This window comes from Podarcis erhardii (assembly GCF_964252035.2).
Source record: "Podarcis erhardii genome assembly, chromosome: 11".
NCBI lineage: Eukaryota > Metazoa > Chordata > Lepidosauria > Squamata > Lacertidae > Podarcis > Podarcis erhardii.
The window spans coordinates 49,140,231-49,159,699 of NC_138501.1; the positions used below are offsets into that span (position 1 = coordinate 49,140,231).

Here is a 19,469-nt window from a genome sequence, read left to right on the forward strand (position 1 = left end):
GTCCTAAGGACAAGGTAACATGCGCTATGGGAAGGTACAGGTTCAGCAGAGCTGTGCAAGTCCTGAAGTGGTTGTGCAGATGCATGAATCTTTGTCTGATGCACTGCAGGCTGCAGCAGTGTGTGTGTGTGTGTGTGTGTGTGTGTGTGTGTGTGGTGCGTGTGTGTGAAATGCGTCTGGGCACCACAGTTCAAGAAGGACACTGACAAACTGTAACGTGTCCAGAGGAGGGCAACCAAAATGGTCAAAGGCCTCGAAACGATGCCTTATGAGGAACGGCTAAGGGAGCTGGGCATGTTTAGCCTGGAGAAGAGGAGGTTAAGGGGTGATATGATAGCCATGTTCAAATATATAAAAGGATGTCACATAGAGGAGGGAGAAAGGTTGTTTTCTGCTGCTCCAGAGAAGCGGACACGGAGCAATGGATCCAAACTACAAGAAAGAAGATTCCACCTAAACATTAGGAAGAACTTCCTGACAGTAAGAGCTGTTCGACAGTGGAATTTGCTGCCAAGGAGCGTGGTGGAGTCTCCTTCTTTGGAGGTCTTTAAGCAGAGGCTTGACAACCATATGTCAGGAGTGCTCTGATGGTGTTTCCTGCTTGGCAGGGGGTTGGACTCGATGGCCCTTGTGGTCTCTTCCAACTCTATGATTCTATTCTATGATTCTATGATTCTATGCATGAAAGGTTGCAGAAGAAGACTCTCTGTTCAATAGGTGGCCTCAAGCCATCCATTTGGTTTGAATCACAAGAGTATTTTTATTTCCTCCCAAAGCATTCTCAATCAGTTACAGGATATCCTCAACACCATCTCCTATCTCATTAACACAGCTGCAGTTTTCAATGAATGATCAACATCTGGGTGACAGACAGACCGACCAACCGTCTAACTGGACGCCAGCTACACTGCAAAGTGCACCCATTATCTGAATCTGAATGAAACTTTTGAGCAAGCTTTCCGTTTCTTGGATCTGTGGAAGATTCACTAGCCATGTATTAGCTCTCCAGACTGCAATTCTATACACACATACCTGGGAGCAGAAACACAAGGGTTGGAACGGACTCTCAGGGCCATCTAGTATAACCCCTTGCAATGCAAGAATCTCAGCTATAGCATCCATGACAGATGGCCACCCAACCTCTGCTTAAAAACCTCCAAGCAAGGAGAGCCCACAACCTCCAGAGGGAGTTTGTTCCATTGTCGAACAGCTCTTACTGTCAGAAAGTAATTCCTGATGTTGAGTCAGAATCTCCTTTCTTGTAACTTGAAGCCGTTGGTTGAATCCTGACAAGACAGAAGTACTGTTTTTGGGGCAGCTGTTTACCAGCTCCATCTGGTATGCAAGCTGACTGTCTCGCCAGAGTGGTGTATGCTCTGGTTATCTCCCGCTTGGACTGCTGCAATGCGCTCTACGTGGAGCCACCTTTGAAGGTGACCCGGAAACTGCAATTAATTCAGAATGCGGCAGCTGGACTGGTGACTGGGAGCGGCCGCCGAGACCACATAACACTGGTCTTGAAAGATCTACATTGGCTCCTAGTACGTTTTCGAGCACAATCCAAAGTGTTGGTGCTGACCTTTAAAGCCCTAAACTGCCTCGGTCCTGTATACCTGAAGGATCGTCTCCACCCCAATTGTTCTACCCAGACACTGAGGTCCAGCTCCGAGGGCCTTATGGCGGTTCCCTCACTGCGAGAAGCCAAGTTACAGGGAACCAGGCAGAGGGCCTTCTCGGTAGTGGCCCCTGCCTTGTGGAATGCCCTCCCACCAGATGTCAAAGAGAACAACAACTACCAGACTTTTAGAAGACATCTGAAGGCAGCCCTGTTTAGGGAAGCTTTTAATCTTTAATAGACTATTGTATTTTGATATTCTGTTGGAAGCTGCCCAGAGTGGGCAGGGTATAAATAATAAATTATTATTATTATTATTATTATTATTATTATTATTATTATTATTATTAAGAATACAACTAGTCGTGACGGCTGTGCTCTAATTCCAGTGTGTCTCTGAAGGCAACTTTCTGGGAATCACAACTGGGGAGAGAGAGTCATGTCCTGTTTGCATCTTGTCGACATGGAGTCCTCCAGATGTTTACAAATGCTATAAATGTAATAAAACAGGAATAAATGAAACACCCGAGCTCATTTGAACATAATTACCTGCTTCTGAGGTGGCTGCCGTTGACGACGGTAAAAGAGATAATACTGGGGTTGAGGATATCACAACACTATCAAGAGATGCTGGTTTTCGACGGGTCATCACAGAAGAAGCAGAACCCTCGTTTTTATTATGAAGCGAAGTCTGGTCTGCTTTTAGATGCGAACCAGAAATTCCTGGAGAGCAAAAACATAAGCAACACTAATCAATTATTATGCAGGAGAAGAAGAAAAATACAACCTTGGTCTTATCAGAAATATACAATAAATGCCCCGCTGTGTTTCGCAGGAAATCCTGCACCCCAGTATTCCCTGCTTGTAAATGTGCTTCAAATAATACAGTTTTGAGGGTTATGATTTATTATTATTATTATTGGGTTTCAGTCATTTTGCTTCAGGACATAACATAAACATTGATTCCTGGCCAACACATTATTGCCTTGCAAGTCTATTTTTAAAACAATATGAGGAAAGATGATAATCATGTCGCTATTTAGGGCTGTTTCTCCATGTGCATCTGTACATGCTGGTATCTACCACACGATCACAAGGACGAGAACGGACAGGAATATCATTATGGTCCAACCAGTTACCCTACAGCACAACCCTTCAGACTTTGCTAGCCCAATGCATGCTTTCTTACTACATCAGGGCCACGCAGGTGATGGATTTGTTGAGTACAACACACTCAAATCTTCATCAGCTATCTTATTTGTATCTCACCTTGAGATTGCCCTATTCTATCCTTAGGACAATCCTGCGAAACAAGGCATATTGAGAGAATATGACTGGCCCAGAGTCACCCAGTGTACTTTGTGGCTGAACAGGGATTTGAACGGAGCCTTCACTGACACACACCTTGATTGAACTACAACACCCTGAAACTTTCACATCCCTGGACTTGGGGCAACGAAAAGTAGAATGATGAAGGGTGAAAGCTTTAAGAATTCAAAATCAGGTTCCATGTTGATGGTTGGAGTTCAATGTGGATCCTGAATATGAAAAGCTTTTTTATTATTACCACTAGAAGAAGAAATTTGAAGGGTGGATTGTTGTGGGGTTTTTTGCATTTAGTAAGAAGCTACCTAATTCACACTTCCTGAACCAAAACACAAACTGAAGCATAGCCTTCCTTCAAGATTCACACTTCTCTGAATTTTACGGCAAGGTTCTCCACCCAAGCATTGTGCACAAAAATGTATTGCATTAGCAAAAGTTACATACAAAAATGCATTGTACTAGGCGAAATGGGTTGCAAAAACATGTAGATCAGCTGAAACTGTGTACAAAAATACGTTTATGAGGGGGGAATTCCTACTCAAACCATGATGGGTTTTCATGAGGAATTCTAAAAAAGGAGTTTTTTGTTTGTTTTGCATATTGCTGCAGATATGCGGGAAACTGAGATAAACCAAAATTGACAGATTAATCCATCCCTAATATCCCACACCACTACCCGTGATGGAAGGAAAACCTGGGATTTCCTTATTGCAAATGTACAGATTCTAACAAGGTGGAGCATGGTTTTGCACTGTGAAAGCAGCTCCCCTGCACATATTTCAGATAACAAAGCAGAATGCACAAACCACATGAGATGGTGTCAGACACAGTAGAAATGTGCAGCAAATTAGCAGTCATGCCAATATTTCGAAGATGGAAACAATTTTAGTGTGTGTGTGTGTGTGTGTGTGAGAGAGAGAGAGAGAGAGAGAGAGAGAGAGAGAGCAGCTTGTATATTTAGAATACAATGCTAACCACCTCCTGGATTTAACATCTGTTGATAATTAAGCTGAAGATCCTGTATAAAAAGCTCTATGAAAACTAGCAGCTGTAACCTCTTGACCTCCATTGCTTAAAAAAAAACAAAAACCCCAACCCAACCCCCAGTTCCCCCCGCCCCTAACCCACATCTCTGTGAAACTGTGCTTCACCCTATCAAGAGGCAGTCATCCATTTTTCAAAGGTAATCCCTCACAAACCACTTATCCTCTCAAAATCTCTACCTGCACACAGTGTTTGCATTAGGGACCCCGTGATTTATGGATCCCTTCTCCTTGGATGTAGGGGCCTACTTCCTGTTGCCGTGGTTACTTGGCTCTTGGTTCAAGGTTAAACTACTCTCAGCTCAAAATCAGTGGCAGGCCCAAGCATCTAACAGCCGGATTTTATTGACTACCTTAGGCTGCTTCAAAGGTCAAAGACCAAAGTGCTGCTTACTCCCTTCAGGGGGAGTCAATACTTTCAATATTTTTATTCGGTTTCCTCCAAAGATGCTTGTGGGCGTGCGTGCACGCTTGGTTGCCACCTAGCTGGACCTCGCAAGGTCACACAAATCATTGAGGAACAGCGTTCTCCTGGGGAGCCGTTACCAATCTGACAGATGACTTCAAAAGAACGTATTGCCCACCCTTCGGCTCGACATTAGTTCTCCACAGGACCACTGGCTTTGCATCTTGAGAGTTCACTCTTGTTTCTAATTCACCACAGCCCTGTTTGGAAATGCAAACCCACGCCTTCTCGAATGCTCGGTCCAGATGGCGGCACGTTTAAGAACTTATAAAAGCACTAAATAGATGGAAATAAAGAAACAAAGCTTTGCAAACATGAGCATGCCATCCCGGGGGAGTTGAGGGATACCATGTGTCCTATTTTACAGAGGATGGTCCTCTCTTGGAAGAGTCCAAGTTTGGTTCAAAGATAAAACAGCAATCTGAAGGGAGATCTGGAGAAGCCTTTAAGATGCCCATCAAGACTGGGCAGCACCTGGATAGCAGACTGAGCAGGCACACGGATCTTGTCCCCCCTCCCCATGGCAAGATGTATTGTATTTCTATTTAGACTAGAATAATTTGTAAATTGTCATGCCAGACCCTCCAAGTGCCGCAATTTTCCATGGACAGTCCCGGATTTACAGAAGCCATCTGATTTGATCCTGGAATGTCCAATTTTGCCTTAGGATGTCCCTATTTTCATCAGAGAAATGTTGGAGGGTATGGAAAAGGGTGTTCCAAGGGCCTTTTTTTGCCACTCAGGTGGGCACCATTGCCATTCTAAGAGAATGAGGGAGGTGTTCATGGTGAGTTCAGGCACCTCTTTTTCTAGAAAAAGAGCACTGGATGTCCCTATTTTCACCAGAGAATTGTTGGAGGGTATGAATCGAAATTGAAATATTTTATTGTCACTTGTACAACTTGTATACAGTGAGATTACACGAGCACCCCCCACTCATCTCTCTTAGTCTTAATTCCCCTCGTTTACTGACGCATACCCACCAAACCCGAAAGTCAGTTTCCCTGTTGTTATCTTTTCATTCAGCAGCCTAACAGCCCAGGATAGAAGCTGTTCTTTACCCTGTTGGTGCAAATAATCATGCTTCTATATCTTCTGCCCGAGGGCAGGAGATCAAGAAAGTGCCGGCCAGGGTGCAAATCATCCCTGAGAATTTTCCTCACTCTCCTGAGGCAACATTCTTCCACTATTTCATTCAGCAGATTCACAGGACAGCCCATAATATCTTGTGCAGTATTCACCACCCTCCATAGGCACTTCCTATCAGTTGATGTCAAACCAGCATACCACACTGTGATGCAGTATGAAAGGACACCTTCTATTGTGGACAGGTAGAAGGAGATCATCAAAACTTTCACAATTCTCTTAGAATGTCCCATTTTGCCTTAGGATGTCCCTATTTAATGTATGGTCTTCTTATTTTGGCAGCATGTCTCCTTTTCTCTGGGCACTTAACATTCTCCCTAGCCACTAGAGGTTAGCCTGAAGTTAAAGGGTTCGTGACTCAGTGCTTTGGGTGCAGAAGGTTGCAGGTTCAATCCTGGACATTTCCACCTAATAGCTGTTGATGGGAAACAGTCTGGAAATCTACTAGCAATAAGAGTAGACTATATTGGGCCAGACTGGCAAACAGTTTTCTATGGCTGTTTTCCACAAAACACCCAAAAAATACTCAAGAACTTGTCAATAACTGTAATGCAGGCGTCCAATTGAACCAATTGTGATTCTCTACTGCAGTGTTTCCCAACCTTGTGCCTCCAGCTGTTTTTGAACTACAACTCCCATCATCCCTGACTAGCAAGACCAGTGGCAAGGGATGATGGGAATTGTAGTCCAAAAACAGCTGGAGGCACAAGGTTGGGAAACACTGCTCTACTGAGGTGGACTCTTGCAAGATTATGAAATGATAAGAGGAAACATCAGCCCAACACTTTGCTGACGCTAAGCAGGTCCGGGTCTGGTCAGTGCTTAGATGGGGAGCACATGTCTGCTTCCTTGATGGAAGTAAGGTGGGCTATAATTGCAAGAAAATAGAAAAATAAATAAAAGTAGGGCAAAAAGCTCAGGCTCACATCATAAAGACTAGCTACTCCATACCTGTTCGGAGACCCTGAATGTGCACTCTTTTCATTGCAAATTTAAAACACATTGATGGACCACAGGGGGTCTGGCAAAAAGGAAAGAAAGAAAAAGAACGTAGGCCTTTGAAGACTGACTGCAGCCCACCCCCGTTGCAGTGAAGCCTTGTGCAAGAGGTGGCCAAGTTAACTGAAAGTAATATCCGGGCCAAAAGGCAGGCTGTCGACAAGTTCTGAACAAGTGAACTCAGGGCGAAGACAGACATGGCATGTAAAGTGCAGTGGTAGTAGTTTTCTGCCCAGAGAACAGACACTCTGGAAAGCGGAGATCGCAAGTGAAAACTGCTGCCCGCAACACACCGTAGAATGCGCATGCCCGTCTTTGCCTGCAAAGAGGGAGAGCCCGGCTGGGTGAGAGAACCCCAAGAGAGAGCGTCAAAAGTCCAAATTGTCAGTTGGAGAAAGGCCAGCTGGAAACCAGAGGAGGCTCTGCTTGGCATCTGTGGGTTGCAAATGGGTTGTGGGCAACAGAAAGGGTGAATTCAGGTTACCGTATTTTTCGCTCCATAAGACGCACTTTTTTCCTCCTAAAAAGTAAGGGGAAATGTGAGTGCGTCTTATGGAGCGAATGGCGCTGCATGGAGAGGGAGAGTTGCACAGCCCCGCGCCCCTTCAGCGAAGCGGGAGGAGGAACGGAGCCCCTTCTGTTCCTCCTCCCGCTTGGCTGAAGGGGCGCTGCACAGTTCTCCCTCTCTGCACAATGCCTCTCCTGCGAAGGAGGGGCACTGCACAGAGAGGGAGAAATGTGCAGTGCCACTTCAGCAATGCGCCTGTCCCGCTTCGCAGTGATGGGCCTGTCCTGCGAAGCTGGAGGAGGAACAGAAGGGGCTCCTTCTGTTCCTCCCACTTTGCTCAAGGGGCACTGTGCAGGACAGGAGGTTAAGGGGTGATATGATAGCCATGTTCAAATATATAAAAGGATGTCACATAGAGGAGGGAGAAAGGTTGTTTTCTGCTGCTCCAGAGAAGCGGACACGGAGCAATAGTTCCAAACTACAAGAAAGAAGATTCCACCTAAACATTAGGAGGAACTTCCTGACAGTGAGAGCTGTTCGACAGTGGAATTTGCCGCCAAGGAGTGTGGTGGAGTCTCCTTCTTTGGAGGTCTTTAAGCAGAGGCTTGACAACCATATGTCAGGAGTGCTCTGGTGGTGTTTCCTGCTTGGCAGGGGGTTGGACTCGATGGCCCTTGTGGTCTCTTCCAACTCTATGATTCTATGATTCCCACTTGGCTGAAGGGCTGCTGCGCAGAGAGGGAGAACTGCGTAGCGCCCCTTCAACAAAGCACCTCTCCTGGCTTTCTATCTTAGCCGCATGCAGTCCCGAAGGGGCAGGGGGAGCCTTCATCCCGCTGTCCTGAAGAGGCTTGGTGCGGATATCCCAGAAGCCAGAACAGCCATAGACTATCCCAGAAGTGAGATCCCTCTTGCTGTTCTGGCTTCTGGGATTCAGAATGTTTTTTTTTCTCTAGTTTTCCTCCTCCCGAAACTAGGTGTGCCTTATGGTCTGGTGCGTCCTATGGTCCTGGGGGTGGGAGGGAAATACAGACTGTCATCCTGATGTCAACAGCATGTGGAGGCTGCAAAAAGATAAAGAAAAGTGCATGCATGAGGTCATCTGGTTTCACAATAAAACTTCCTGTTTGGAAGCACCCTGAGAAAAGTCCCTGCCCCCATGCATACCATAGCGGGGAGAGACTAGACCATGGGCTGGCTGGGTCTGATGGGAAAGTCGGAGGGCAGCAGGTTTGGGAAGGGCGTTCTGGTCCATAGCTCCTGCCAGAAACCAGCAGCTATAAAGGGGCTATCTGAGGGGAAGGCTGCCAGCTGAGCCCAGCACCCAAGAGGTTCCTGGGGAAAAACTTCCTAATGGGAAGAGCTGCTTTGAAGTGGTCCAGAGATGGTCTCTCTCTCTCTCTCTCTCTCTCTCTCTCTCTCTCTGTCTCTCTCTTTATTTCCATGCTTACTTACAAAAAATGGGAACAATACTGAAAAGGGGGGTACAACTTAAAAGGGGAGGGAAAAGGAAAGAAAATGAAATCTACACAATCTGTTATTTAGATAAAAAATATGACAAAAATTTGTGATTACAATTTCATGTTACAATAAAAGTAAAAAAAATCTCATTATCTTTTATACCCAACTTCCCATTTATTCCTTAATTCTTTTTACATAAATTTGCTGCCATATCAAAATACTATTTTTAATGTTAATATTTTCATAATTTAGAAATGTTGATATAAGCAATTAATAAAAACTGCTGGGATCACTCAAAAGCTGCTACAGATTTTAACATGGTATAATTTAGTTTAAGATATGCGCTGAAGGCCTCCCATTTTGATACAAATTCAATTCTCGGTTTATTTTTTCAGATAGACTATCTAATTCAGCATATTCAGCCAATTTTTGTATCTACTCTTGTTTTGAAGGAATTATGGGATCTCAGCTGCTGGACATGTTTAAGCAGAGGTGAGGCACTCAGCTATCTATCAGAGATGGTTCTGTAACTGCATCCTTCGTTCCTACACTGGGAAGTGGGGCTGCACTAAATGACCTCCAGCTCTAAAATTCTGTGATCAACTGGTGTCTGAGACACACCCCCTCCAAAAAAGCATGCATACACTAAGCAGGGGGCTTTACTCTGACTGCGTCAAGTAGGACAGGTGTGGTTCTCCCCCATCTGTGAATTTGGTGACTGCACAGAGAGATACCTATAACTGGCAGGAAAGTCAATCAATGGTTTGAATCAACTGTTTGTGCATGTGTGTGTACAGAGGGAAAATTTTAAAGGCCCCTAGAAGCTGTTGGATTACAGAGCCTATCGACTCGGGTGATTTACACATTTTTATGCTTCCGTTAGGATATGTGGTTAAGGTAATAATGCCGAGGGTTTTGGATTTAGGAACATCTATCACATCTAAGTCGTTTGTGGCCTGACTTCTCAGCCCCCCCAACCCAACCCCAAAATAAATAAAACTAACTCCTGTTTGGGAAAATATCCAGCAGCGTTTATTGTTCGGCTTGAAATCTGCACAGGAAAGGTTGGTGGATGACTATTGAGGAAAAGTCCAAAAAGAGTAACTTACCATATGGGCCCGAATAATTGCTGCACTCTCCCCCCCCCCCCCCGCCCCGAATTCCGAAAGTGAAAAGTTAAAGTATGGCTTATATTCAGGGCCTCCTCCAAGCCACCGGAAAGAAGGGGGAAGGGGAGAAGGCTGCTGGCAAAGTGGCGTGGTCCCCCCCCCCCCGGATGCAGTCTGGGAGCACAAGGGAATGGGGCTGCATTTGCCATTTGTGGGTGTGAGTGCGAAATTTGCCATTTGCCATTTGTGGGTGTGAGAGCGAAATTTTAAGGGAGCGGCTCATATTCAGGTATTGTCTTTTCTTTCTCTCCCCCATCCCAAATTTTAAAGGTGTAGCTTATTTGCGGGTGCGGCTTATATTTGGGTCAATACAGTAATTCACCAACTGATAAACTGCTATAGGGTACGACCTGAAAAAAATGCACTAAAACCCACAACGGCTTTGTGACTTCTATAGGATGTGGATCAAACTCTCTCTCTCTCTCTCTCTCTCTCTCTCTCTCTCTCTCTGTGTGTGTGTGTGTGTGTGTGATTATATGTGATATATATATATGTGACTTCAAGACTTCAATACAGTGGTACCTCAGGTTACAAACGCTTCAGGTTACAGACGCTTCAGTTTACAGACTCCGCTAACCCAGAAATAGTACCTTGGGTTAAGCACTTTGCTTCAGGATGAGAACAGAAATTGTGCTCTGGAAGCGCGGCGGCAGCAGGAGGCCTCAATAGCTAAAGTGGTGCTTTGGGTTAAAAACAGTTTCAGGTTAAGAACGCACCTCCGGAACGAATTAAGTTTTTAACCCGAGGTACCACTGTATTTGGTTTGACTCTGACCATCATTCCCTTATATTTTTGCAATCTCCTCCTTTCTGGTCTTCCACTTCTCAACTTGGTTCCCTCAAGTCTATTCAGGACTGTGTTCCCAAAATGATTCACCTCTCTTGTCACTCTGATAATGCAACATCCCTCTCTATTACAGCTTCCTGTCTACTTCTTGATTCAGGCCAAGCTCTTTGTCCTTTCCTTCAAATCCCTCTGTGGCCTTTTGCCCTATAAATTATTTGCTCTCATGCTCCTATGTGCACCTGCCCATGTTCTCCAAGCTCCTCCATCTTCCGTCATTTGACGGTCTCCTGCTTCACCCATAAACCCCACCCTTCCTCTCTTTCACATTGGACTGCCTCTAGTTGCCGCCTAATGCCACCTAATCCTTCATCTCCCTCCACAAAACCCACAAAACTTCGAGGGGAGATGGTTTCTTTGTTCTGGTTTGATGGTGTTATGTATTTACATTTATGTTTTAGACATGGTGCCATAAATCACTAGGAGACCTTTAGACAACAAACGGCATAACAACAACAACAACAACAACAACAACAACAACAACAACAACAACAACAGGTCTTTGGTGCACACACACCAGTTTCCATGTCCTACTGAAAGAATGAGAAACCTGCAGCGCATCAACCAAATTAGGATTCTTAAGGCAGCCATTTTGCCCCATGTTCAGTTGAAACCTTCCCTCACGAGGAAGTGGCTCCAGCCCCTTGATCACTTTGCTTGTCTGTTTACTGAACCTTTCAAAGCTCTTCAATATCCCTTTTCAGGCGAGGTGACCAGAACTGTACACAAGTCCTCCAAGTGTGGCCACACCATCACAAAATTAAAAAATGCCGCTTCTTGGGAGAAAAACAATGAAAAACCTAGACAGCATCTTAAAAAGCAGAGACATCACCTTGCCAACAAAGGTCCGTATAATTAAAGCTATGGTTTTCCCAGTAGTGATGTATGGAAGTGAGAGCTGGACCACAAAGAAGGCTGATCGCCAAAGAATTGATGCTTTTGAATTATGGTGCTGGAGGAGACTCTTGAGAGTCCCATGGACTGCAAGAAGATCAAACCTATCCATTCTGAAGGAAATCAGCCCTGAGTGCTCACTGGAAGGACAGATCCTGAAGCTGAGGCTCTAAGACTTTGGCCACCTCATGAGAAGAGAAGACTCCCTGGAAAAGACCCTGATGTTGGGAAAGATGGAGGGCACAAGGAGAAGGGGACAACAGAGGACGAGATGGTTGGACAGTGTTCTCGAAGCTACCAGCATGAGTTTGACGAAACTGCGGGAGGTAGTGGAAGACAGGAGTGCCTGGCGTGCTCTGGTCCATGGGGTCACAAAGGGTTGGACACGACTAAATGACTAAACAACAACAAATTATGTTACCAACAGTTTTATTTTCAGTTCCTTTCCTAACAATCAATGGAATGGTATTCACCTTTTTCACAGCTTCTGCACACTGGGTCAACATCTTCAACAAGCTATCGGCTATGACCCCAAGATCTCAAGAATAACGTAGGGCCTTTTGCCAATTACCCAGTGCTTTCCTATTCCCCGTGATCTACCTAGGGCAGTGGGGGACAGCGATGAGAATGTAAAGTACAGTGGTACCTTGGTTCGCAAACTGAATCCATTCCAGAAGTCTGTTCCAAAACCAAAGTGTTCCAAAACCAAGGTGCGCTTTCCCACAGAAAGTAATACAAAATGGATAACTCTGTTCCAGACTTTTAAAAACAACACCTAAAACAGCAATTTAACACAAATTTTACAATCTAATGAGTCCATTGATTCATAGAATGAAAGCAAAAAACAATGTACTGCAGTCACACAATCAATCAGTTAGTAGCTGAACTGGGTTCCACGCAGTCACAAAAACAAACAAACAAAAAGAGCCGCAAAAACAAAAATGCAAAATAAATTGCAAAAACAGCCAGACTTCAGCGTAACATTCAAAACAGAAGTGTGGAACTCAAAATGGAAGTGTGGCTCTCAAACTGAGCACGTTCGGCTTCTGAAAAAAAGTTCGCACACCGGAACACTTACTTCCGGGTTTGCAGTGTTTGCGTTCCAAGTTGTTTGCGTACCAAGGCATTTGAGAACCAAGGTACCACTGTACCAGAATGAACTGAACCTTCGGCACTCAAGTCTAACGGTACAACCCCGTGCATGTTTACTTGGGAAACAAGCGCCATATAATTAGGTTTACTTCCAGCTGCATAGGATTGTGGCCTGTAAAAGAAGTCATAGACTGGCATATAAGGCTTTCCAGAGCAGAAGATTTTCGCATGAGATAAGTCCTCCAGGGTTTTACTTCCTCCAAACTCCACAGGTCTGCTAATTTTATAAACTGATGCATACAGCTTACCTTCAATGCAAAACTCCTTTGTGGTCTTTTGCTTTTTAATTTAGTTAGGTGCGGCTTTTGCAACATAATGCACCCTGAAACATTGGCTGGGTCAGATTATTTGCATTTTTATTACTATCTTGAATAAAGATTCAGAAGAAATATGATATCCAAGAAATCTCTCTCTCTCTCTCTTTTAAAAAAAGAAAGGTATAAGAAAATGGAAGATCTTAAGTGGATCTTTGAGAGCAATGCCTGGCTTCATAGCCCGAATGAGAGAATGGAATTACTGTATGATAAACGCAGCAAAGAGAAGTAAACTGCTCTTTCTTAAAGAAATGCTCTCTCTGCCCCATATGACATGCACTACCACTTTCAGAAAAAGCCAAACTTTGAAAATACAGAGAGCACATTCCTTTTGATCTTAAGGAAGGTATAGTAACACTTTCTATTCAGTAGTACACATGCTCGTAGGAGCTAGTAGGAGCGGAGACCTCTCTGAAACCTCTTTCCTTATTCCCCAATAAATATACAGTGGTACCTCAGGTTACATATGCTTCAGGTTACAGACTCCGCTAACCCAGAAATAGTGCTTCAGGTTAAGAACTTTGCTTCAGGATGAGAACAGAATGGGAGGCCCCAGTAGCTAAAGTGGTGCTTCAGGTTAAGAACAGTTTCAGGTTAAGTACAGACCTCCGGAACAAATTAAATACTTAACCTGAGGTACCACTGTACTGTATTTTTCCATGTATAAGAGGATTTTATTTTATTTTTGATTATTATTCTTTAAGTCAAAGATTGGGGGTCATACTATACATGGATGGCGAACGCTCTGGCTCCCTATGGCAACCCTAAGTTTGGGCAACCTCCCCGCAAAAAGCTCAGAGTTGTTCTGCTTGATGTTTATTGATTTCTTAATTTTGGGTTTGAAAAAATAGGGGTTGTCTTATACATGGGGCGGGCGTCTTATACACAGAAAAATACGGTATTGTTGGTTTTTTTGTTTTTTGTTTTAAAAAAGAATAATGTCGAGACAGGGCAATGGGTCCACTGACAGTTGTTTGACAGGTGAAAAGAATAACGGCATGGTATGCAAATTATGTTAATCACATGACAATTAGTAGTGGCTCACATGCTCATATTGTCTCCTTTAAGGATGAAAACATCCGTTATCCCTGCTCTAAATTCTGCAGAGAGAAAGAGGAGAAGGGTTTTGTGTGTGTGTGTGTCTGTGCTGGAGCCATCATTACCTAGATCTCCCAATCTTTATCTCTGCTAGCACACCCAGAAGAGCTAATGCCACAATGATAGCTTTGAGAAGCCTCTCAGGAATCGGATGAAGGGAAGTGATAGTGATGAACTCCCGAGCTAATAAACACCAAGCAGTTATTCCTGCAGGATGATCAATTCCTGGATGTCCTGAGGCTCGTCTGATAGAGTCGATTCGCTCGCCTCACTAATAAAGCTGAGGCCCAATATCAGATTAGAACGGCGGCAAGCTTCTTAAAGAGCAGCGTAGGAGCTGGTGTGCTGGAACGCAAATGCTCAGAGACACAACGCACAAATCTGCCTTCTTCTCCTTTTCCTGCCGCGCAAGGAAGCTTCAAATTGTTCCTTTCCTCTGCTGCAATCAGACGGACCCGTTTTGCCATTTTTTCAGATTATTATTATTATTTCGGTTGATGCAGCAATTCGGAACAATTAATTTGTCATCTTGTTAGTGGAAATTTAAGGCAACGATCTAAGAGAACTCTTCTGCGCTATGATAAACTTTCGTCCCTTCAGGGCGCTTCTCTTTCCCTCGGACTCGTTTCACATCTCATCCATTATGCAAATGAGATGTGGAAACAGTCGTGTTCCTCCTCCGAGCCTCTATGCTGATGGATTATGCAGAGTCAGCCCCGCTCAAAGTAATGAGGTTAAATACGTCTTGCCATCCCTTTCTACTTTGTTCGGCCTCTCGGTTGACTTCCAAGGAAATCCGATACATAGCTCTCCTGTTTAAGATTTTCGAGAGAAACTTTTGATAGAAATATTTTTAAATGGCCTAAAAATAAGAGGGCCATTTCCGTGGTGGTTCAGCAACACACTCCAGCATTCAGCGAGTAGACACCAAGCCCTAACAACTAGCAATCCTAGCAAGCTCACAAAAGCAGGATTCAGATGACCCCTATGCATTGTAAGAATGTAGTCAATGGGATGCAGGTGGCACTGTGGTCTAAACCACTGAGCTTCTTGGGCTTGCTGATCAGAAGGTCTGCGGTTCGAATCCCCGTGACAGGGTGAGCTCCTGTTGCTCGGTCCCAGCTCCTGCCAACCTAGCAGTTCAAAAGCACGCCAGTGCAAGTAGATAAATAGGTACCACTGTGGTGAGAAGGTAAATGGCATTTCCATGCGCTCTGGTTTCCATCATGGTGTCCCGTTGTGCCAGAAGCGGTTTAGTCCTGCTGGCCACGTGACCCGGAAAGCTGTCTGTGGACAAACGCTGGCTCCCTCGGCCTGAAAGTGAGATGAGCGCCGCAACCCCATAGTCACCTTTGACTGGACTTAACTGTCCAGGGGTCCTTTACCTTTACCTAGTCTATATTGTCATTGTCAAAACAAAATAAAAAAAGATAAAATGAAATAAAAAAATAAAAAATTTCCTTCCAGTAGCACCTTAGAGACCAACTAAGTTAGTTATTGGTATGAGCTTTCATGTGCATGCACACTTTTTGTCGTTGTTGTTGTTATGGTTAATTAAGTACCTCTTGTGGGGAACACATCATACTCATTCTGGGGTAGTTTGTCCACCTTTGGTTCTCACCCTGCACTCAGCTCTCACCTATGGCTCCTAGAAGCTCTCAGCATGCAATAACAGTCACAGCCCAGGAACGGGTTCGACTGGTTGGCCAAACCAGGTGAGCGTAGCCAATGGGTCTTAAACCCCCAGTGAGTTAGGGACTTCCCCTGCACGCAAAGACAGCCTCCGGCAGATTGAACAGACGAGACCAATAGTCCATCCCAAAGTCAAGAAGGCAGTTTCTTCTCATGCTGTAGAGGGAAGTGAGGGGCAGATGGGGCTTGGGAACATGGGAAGGTAGCCCAACTAGGAGAAGGAAAACTTTGATCCTAAACCTCCGCTGCCTTGTCGAAGAAAAGGCTAAACAAATCTGGAGTGGAGTCCCTAAGACGGTTGGATGGGGCCTTGTACACCTCCTTCTGGCAACTCCTGTGGCCAAACATCTTGCTCTCACATGTCATTTTGCGCAGTAGACAAGTGAAGCACTGTTAAGATGGCATCCCTATCTGATCGTAAAGTTTGGTCAGGTTTATGTGAGAGCAGGCAGTCCATCCAAGTATCTAGGACACAGTGGCATAGCGTGGGGGGTGCAGGGGGGGCGGCCGCACCGGGCGCAACATCTGGGGGGGCACTCGCACTCGCAGCTCTCTGACCCTACCTGGCTCACTCACTCTCTCTCACTGCTGTGCGAATCCGATCCGAGCCGCCAGGTCGCCGCCCACTGTGGAGGGGGGGTGCCAGGCGTGCGGGTTAGGGGGCACAAATTACTTGCCTTGCCCTGGGTGCTGACAACCCACGCTACGCCACTGCTAGGACATAAGCTGCGTAGGTAGGTTTAGACAGATCAGCCCTGATTCATCCCATTTCATTTTCACTGACATTCAGTTATTGGTCTGTTCCACCCCAGTTTTGTGTGGATTTCTTAAGAGAACACCCAAAAAGTTTGCATTTAAGATGTCTGGATTATTATACGCATTATTTTAGGCCTTTCCCCCAGTTGCGTATCTTTCAGTGCAATGCTTCTCAATGCACTTTTCTATAAAGGATGCATTAAAACATGTATTTTTAACTGGATGCCCACCAGGTCTACACTATTCAATAAACACACAAGACGTAATTGGCTGTACATTTGAAAACACCTGTCACTCGAATCAATATTGTGCTTGTGCATATAACTCTACTATGTAAAAGATGCTGCTTACAGCAGCTACTACTATGCTATAAGATCCACCGTCCTGCAATATCATATATGGTATTATTTTTGTTGTAAAATTGTGTGAGATTACGATATTGCATTACCTAGAGTTTGTACTACTGATGAAGCCCAAGACAGCAAAACAAGGCTAATATTCTGGAAACCCTTGCCTTAGACTCTGTGAAAGGATTCTGTGGAACTGCAACAACCTTTCATGTGGATTGTTGGACTCTATGAACAGACAGGTGGAATAGACACTTTCACATATATGGACCATATGCATAAACCGATTAGAGAATGAACTGATCCACTGGGTCTTCTACTTTTTTCGTTGAATTTTATGAACTACTTCTGTTGACATCTACAATTCAATTCAATGAATAGTATATATTATTTTTTCAAACGTACATCCGGTTACGTCTTGGGTGTTTATTGAATATGTTTCACGTAACCAGAGGTTTGTTGTTGTTGTTTTTTGAATCAGGTCTACACTGCAAAATCTGGAGAAGCACACAATCCGACCAGGAGTTACTTTCTGATCTGCAGACATGTCTGGGACCATCGTACCGGGATGGTTTGCTGAGAAAAGTGAACCATGCAAATTCCCCGTTGTAGGGCTTTATACGCCGTGACAAGCAACTTGACCTTGGGCACAAGCTGTCCGCCAGCGCAGCTCCGTCAAACTGGTATTCTATGTTTTTTGGCAGGCTGCTCCAATTACCAGGCCTCCTACTTCACTTCCCAAGCCTGGGCATGTGAGATGATGTTTCACACGCTCTCGTCTTCTCCTAAGCTAGAGAGACAAGAGGTGGCTTCGGATATTCGCCTCATGAGACAACGGAGGAAGCACAAATGACTCACGCTTCCTCCAGCAAATATTCTGGGGCTCACAGCTCCTCCCCACAAACACTCTGCACAAAAGTTGGATGCCATAATGGAGGAATCGTGAATGATCCCTCTGTTCTGCTTTGGGAGAAACATCCTAAGCCACCCAAGGTGGGGGCAGAGGTTGTGAATCCAATGGGCAGCCAAAGAACCAAACATGAAGGCCCAATGAATGGAAGGCTTACATTGAACTGACAATAACCGCAGCTTCTAACAGTGAACTTAGTGCCCCTGCGCTGACAGGACTGGAGACAAAATGGGGCCACAGTGGGAGAAAATGAGGTTTTGGCATCCTTGAGGGGAGCCCTGAAGTATGCAGACGTAAAAACAAAACCAAACCTAATAACTTAACAAAAGGGGAAACAAGTCCCATTGAGTTCAGTGATGGCTGCAGACTTAGACTGCTGCCAAGAGCAGCTCTCATGATATATGCCCAAAAGGTGGAAAGAAGAAACAGTTCCAATCAAAGAGGATTGACAGATAAAATTGATGGAATACGCAGAAATGGCAAAACTTTCCGAAAGTAGGAGAAATCAAGAAGGGAGACTTTTTATGACTGAGTGGAGAAAATTTATGGATTATCTGAAGATGAAGTGTAAACAACTTAAAACATTTAGCAGGGTTGTAGTAGTAGTGTTGTAAGAGTAATTAAAAGGGAATATAATAGGAAGTTAATAACTAGATATAAAAGAAATAACTGCAGAGGGGAGGGAAGGTGAAGAAAATGTAGATTGATTATTTTAAGATTGATTTACACATGTAAAATGAGAAAATGAAAAATACCTCCCCCCCAAAAAACCCCCCAAACCTGCTGCCAAGCATTTTTTTTTTTTTTTAAGTCTTGCTTTGGCTTTGTTATATTATCTGAGTCAATTCAAGGTTTAATTCTGATTTATCACTAAAAGGTATGTTTGCCTTATCTATGCAGATAGGAGAAATAATATACATTGAGGCTTTATCTTCTCATTAATACTCCAGAGTGATGGAGCTTTTGATTCCTCCTCCTCTATTAGGGATACGTATTAACTCACAAATGGTTTCCCTTCTACATCTGAGGAGGAAATTGTACAATCACCAGTAAAGACTACAGATTGAATTAACGAGAGTAAATAGCTGCAAAGCCTCAGGGCAGAGAGTGTGTGCAGATAAATGCAAAATGAGAATGGTGATGAATGGAGAGTGGGATTGTTTAACACGTGTTGTGATTTAATAATAATAATAATAATAATAATAATAATAATAATAATAATAATAATAATATAATAATAATAAAACAACAACAACAACAACTTATACCCCGGCCATCTGACAGTGCTTCCCAAGCCACGCTGGGTGGCTCCCAATGGAATATTAAACAGAAGAAAACATCAGACATTAAAAACTTCTCTAAACAGGACTGCCTTCAGATGTCTTCTAAAAGTCAGATACAGTGGTACCTCGGGTTAAGAACTTAATTTGTTCTGGAGGTCCGTTCTTAACCTGAAACTGTGCTTAACCTGAGGTACCACTTTAGCTAATGGGGCCTCCCGCTGCTGCTGCTGCTGCTGCGGAGCACGATTTATGTTCTCATCCTGAAACAAAGTTCTTAATCTGAGGTACTATTTCTGGGTTAGTCTGTAACCTGAAGTGTCTGTAACCCAAGGCACCCCTGTAGTTGTTTACTTCCTTAACATGTGATGGAAGGGCGTTCAACAGGGCGGGCGCCACTACCAAGAAGGCCCTTTGCCTGGTTCCCTGTAACCTCACTTCTCGCAGGGA

The 19,469-nt window shown here is 44.3% G+C and overlaps 1 protein-coding gene across 2 annotated transcripts in view; it reads right to left on the reverse strand.

The window, feature by feature from the left end:
- Positions 1–19,469, reverse strand: part of SETBP1 (SET binding protein 1) — a 275,870-nt gene that overhangs the window by 8,688 nt on the left and 247,713 nt on the right. For both annotated transcript variants that reach the window (XM_081881347.1, XM_081881348.1), the window contains one exon: positions 2,165–2,338. In XM_081881347.1, coding sequence (XP_081737473.1) covers positions 2,165–2,338 — 174 coding nt within the window. The remainder of the gene's footprint in view (positions 1–2,164; positions 2,339–19,469) is intronic.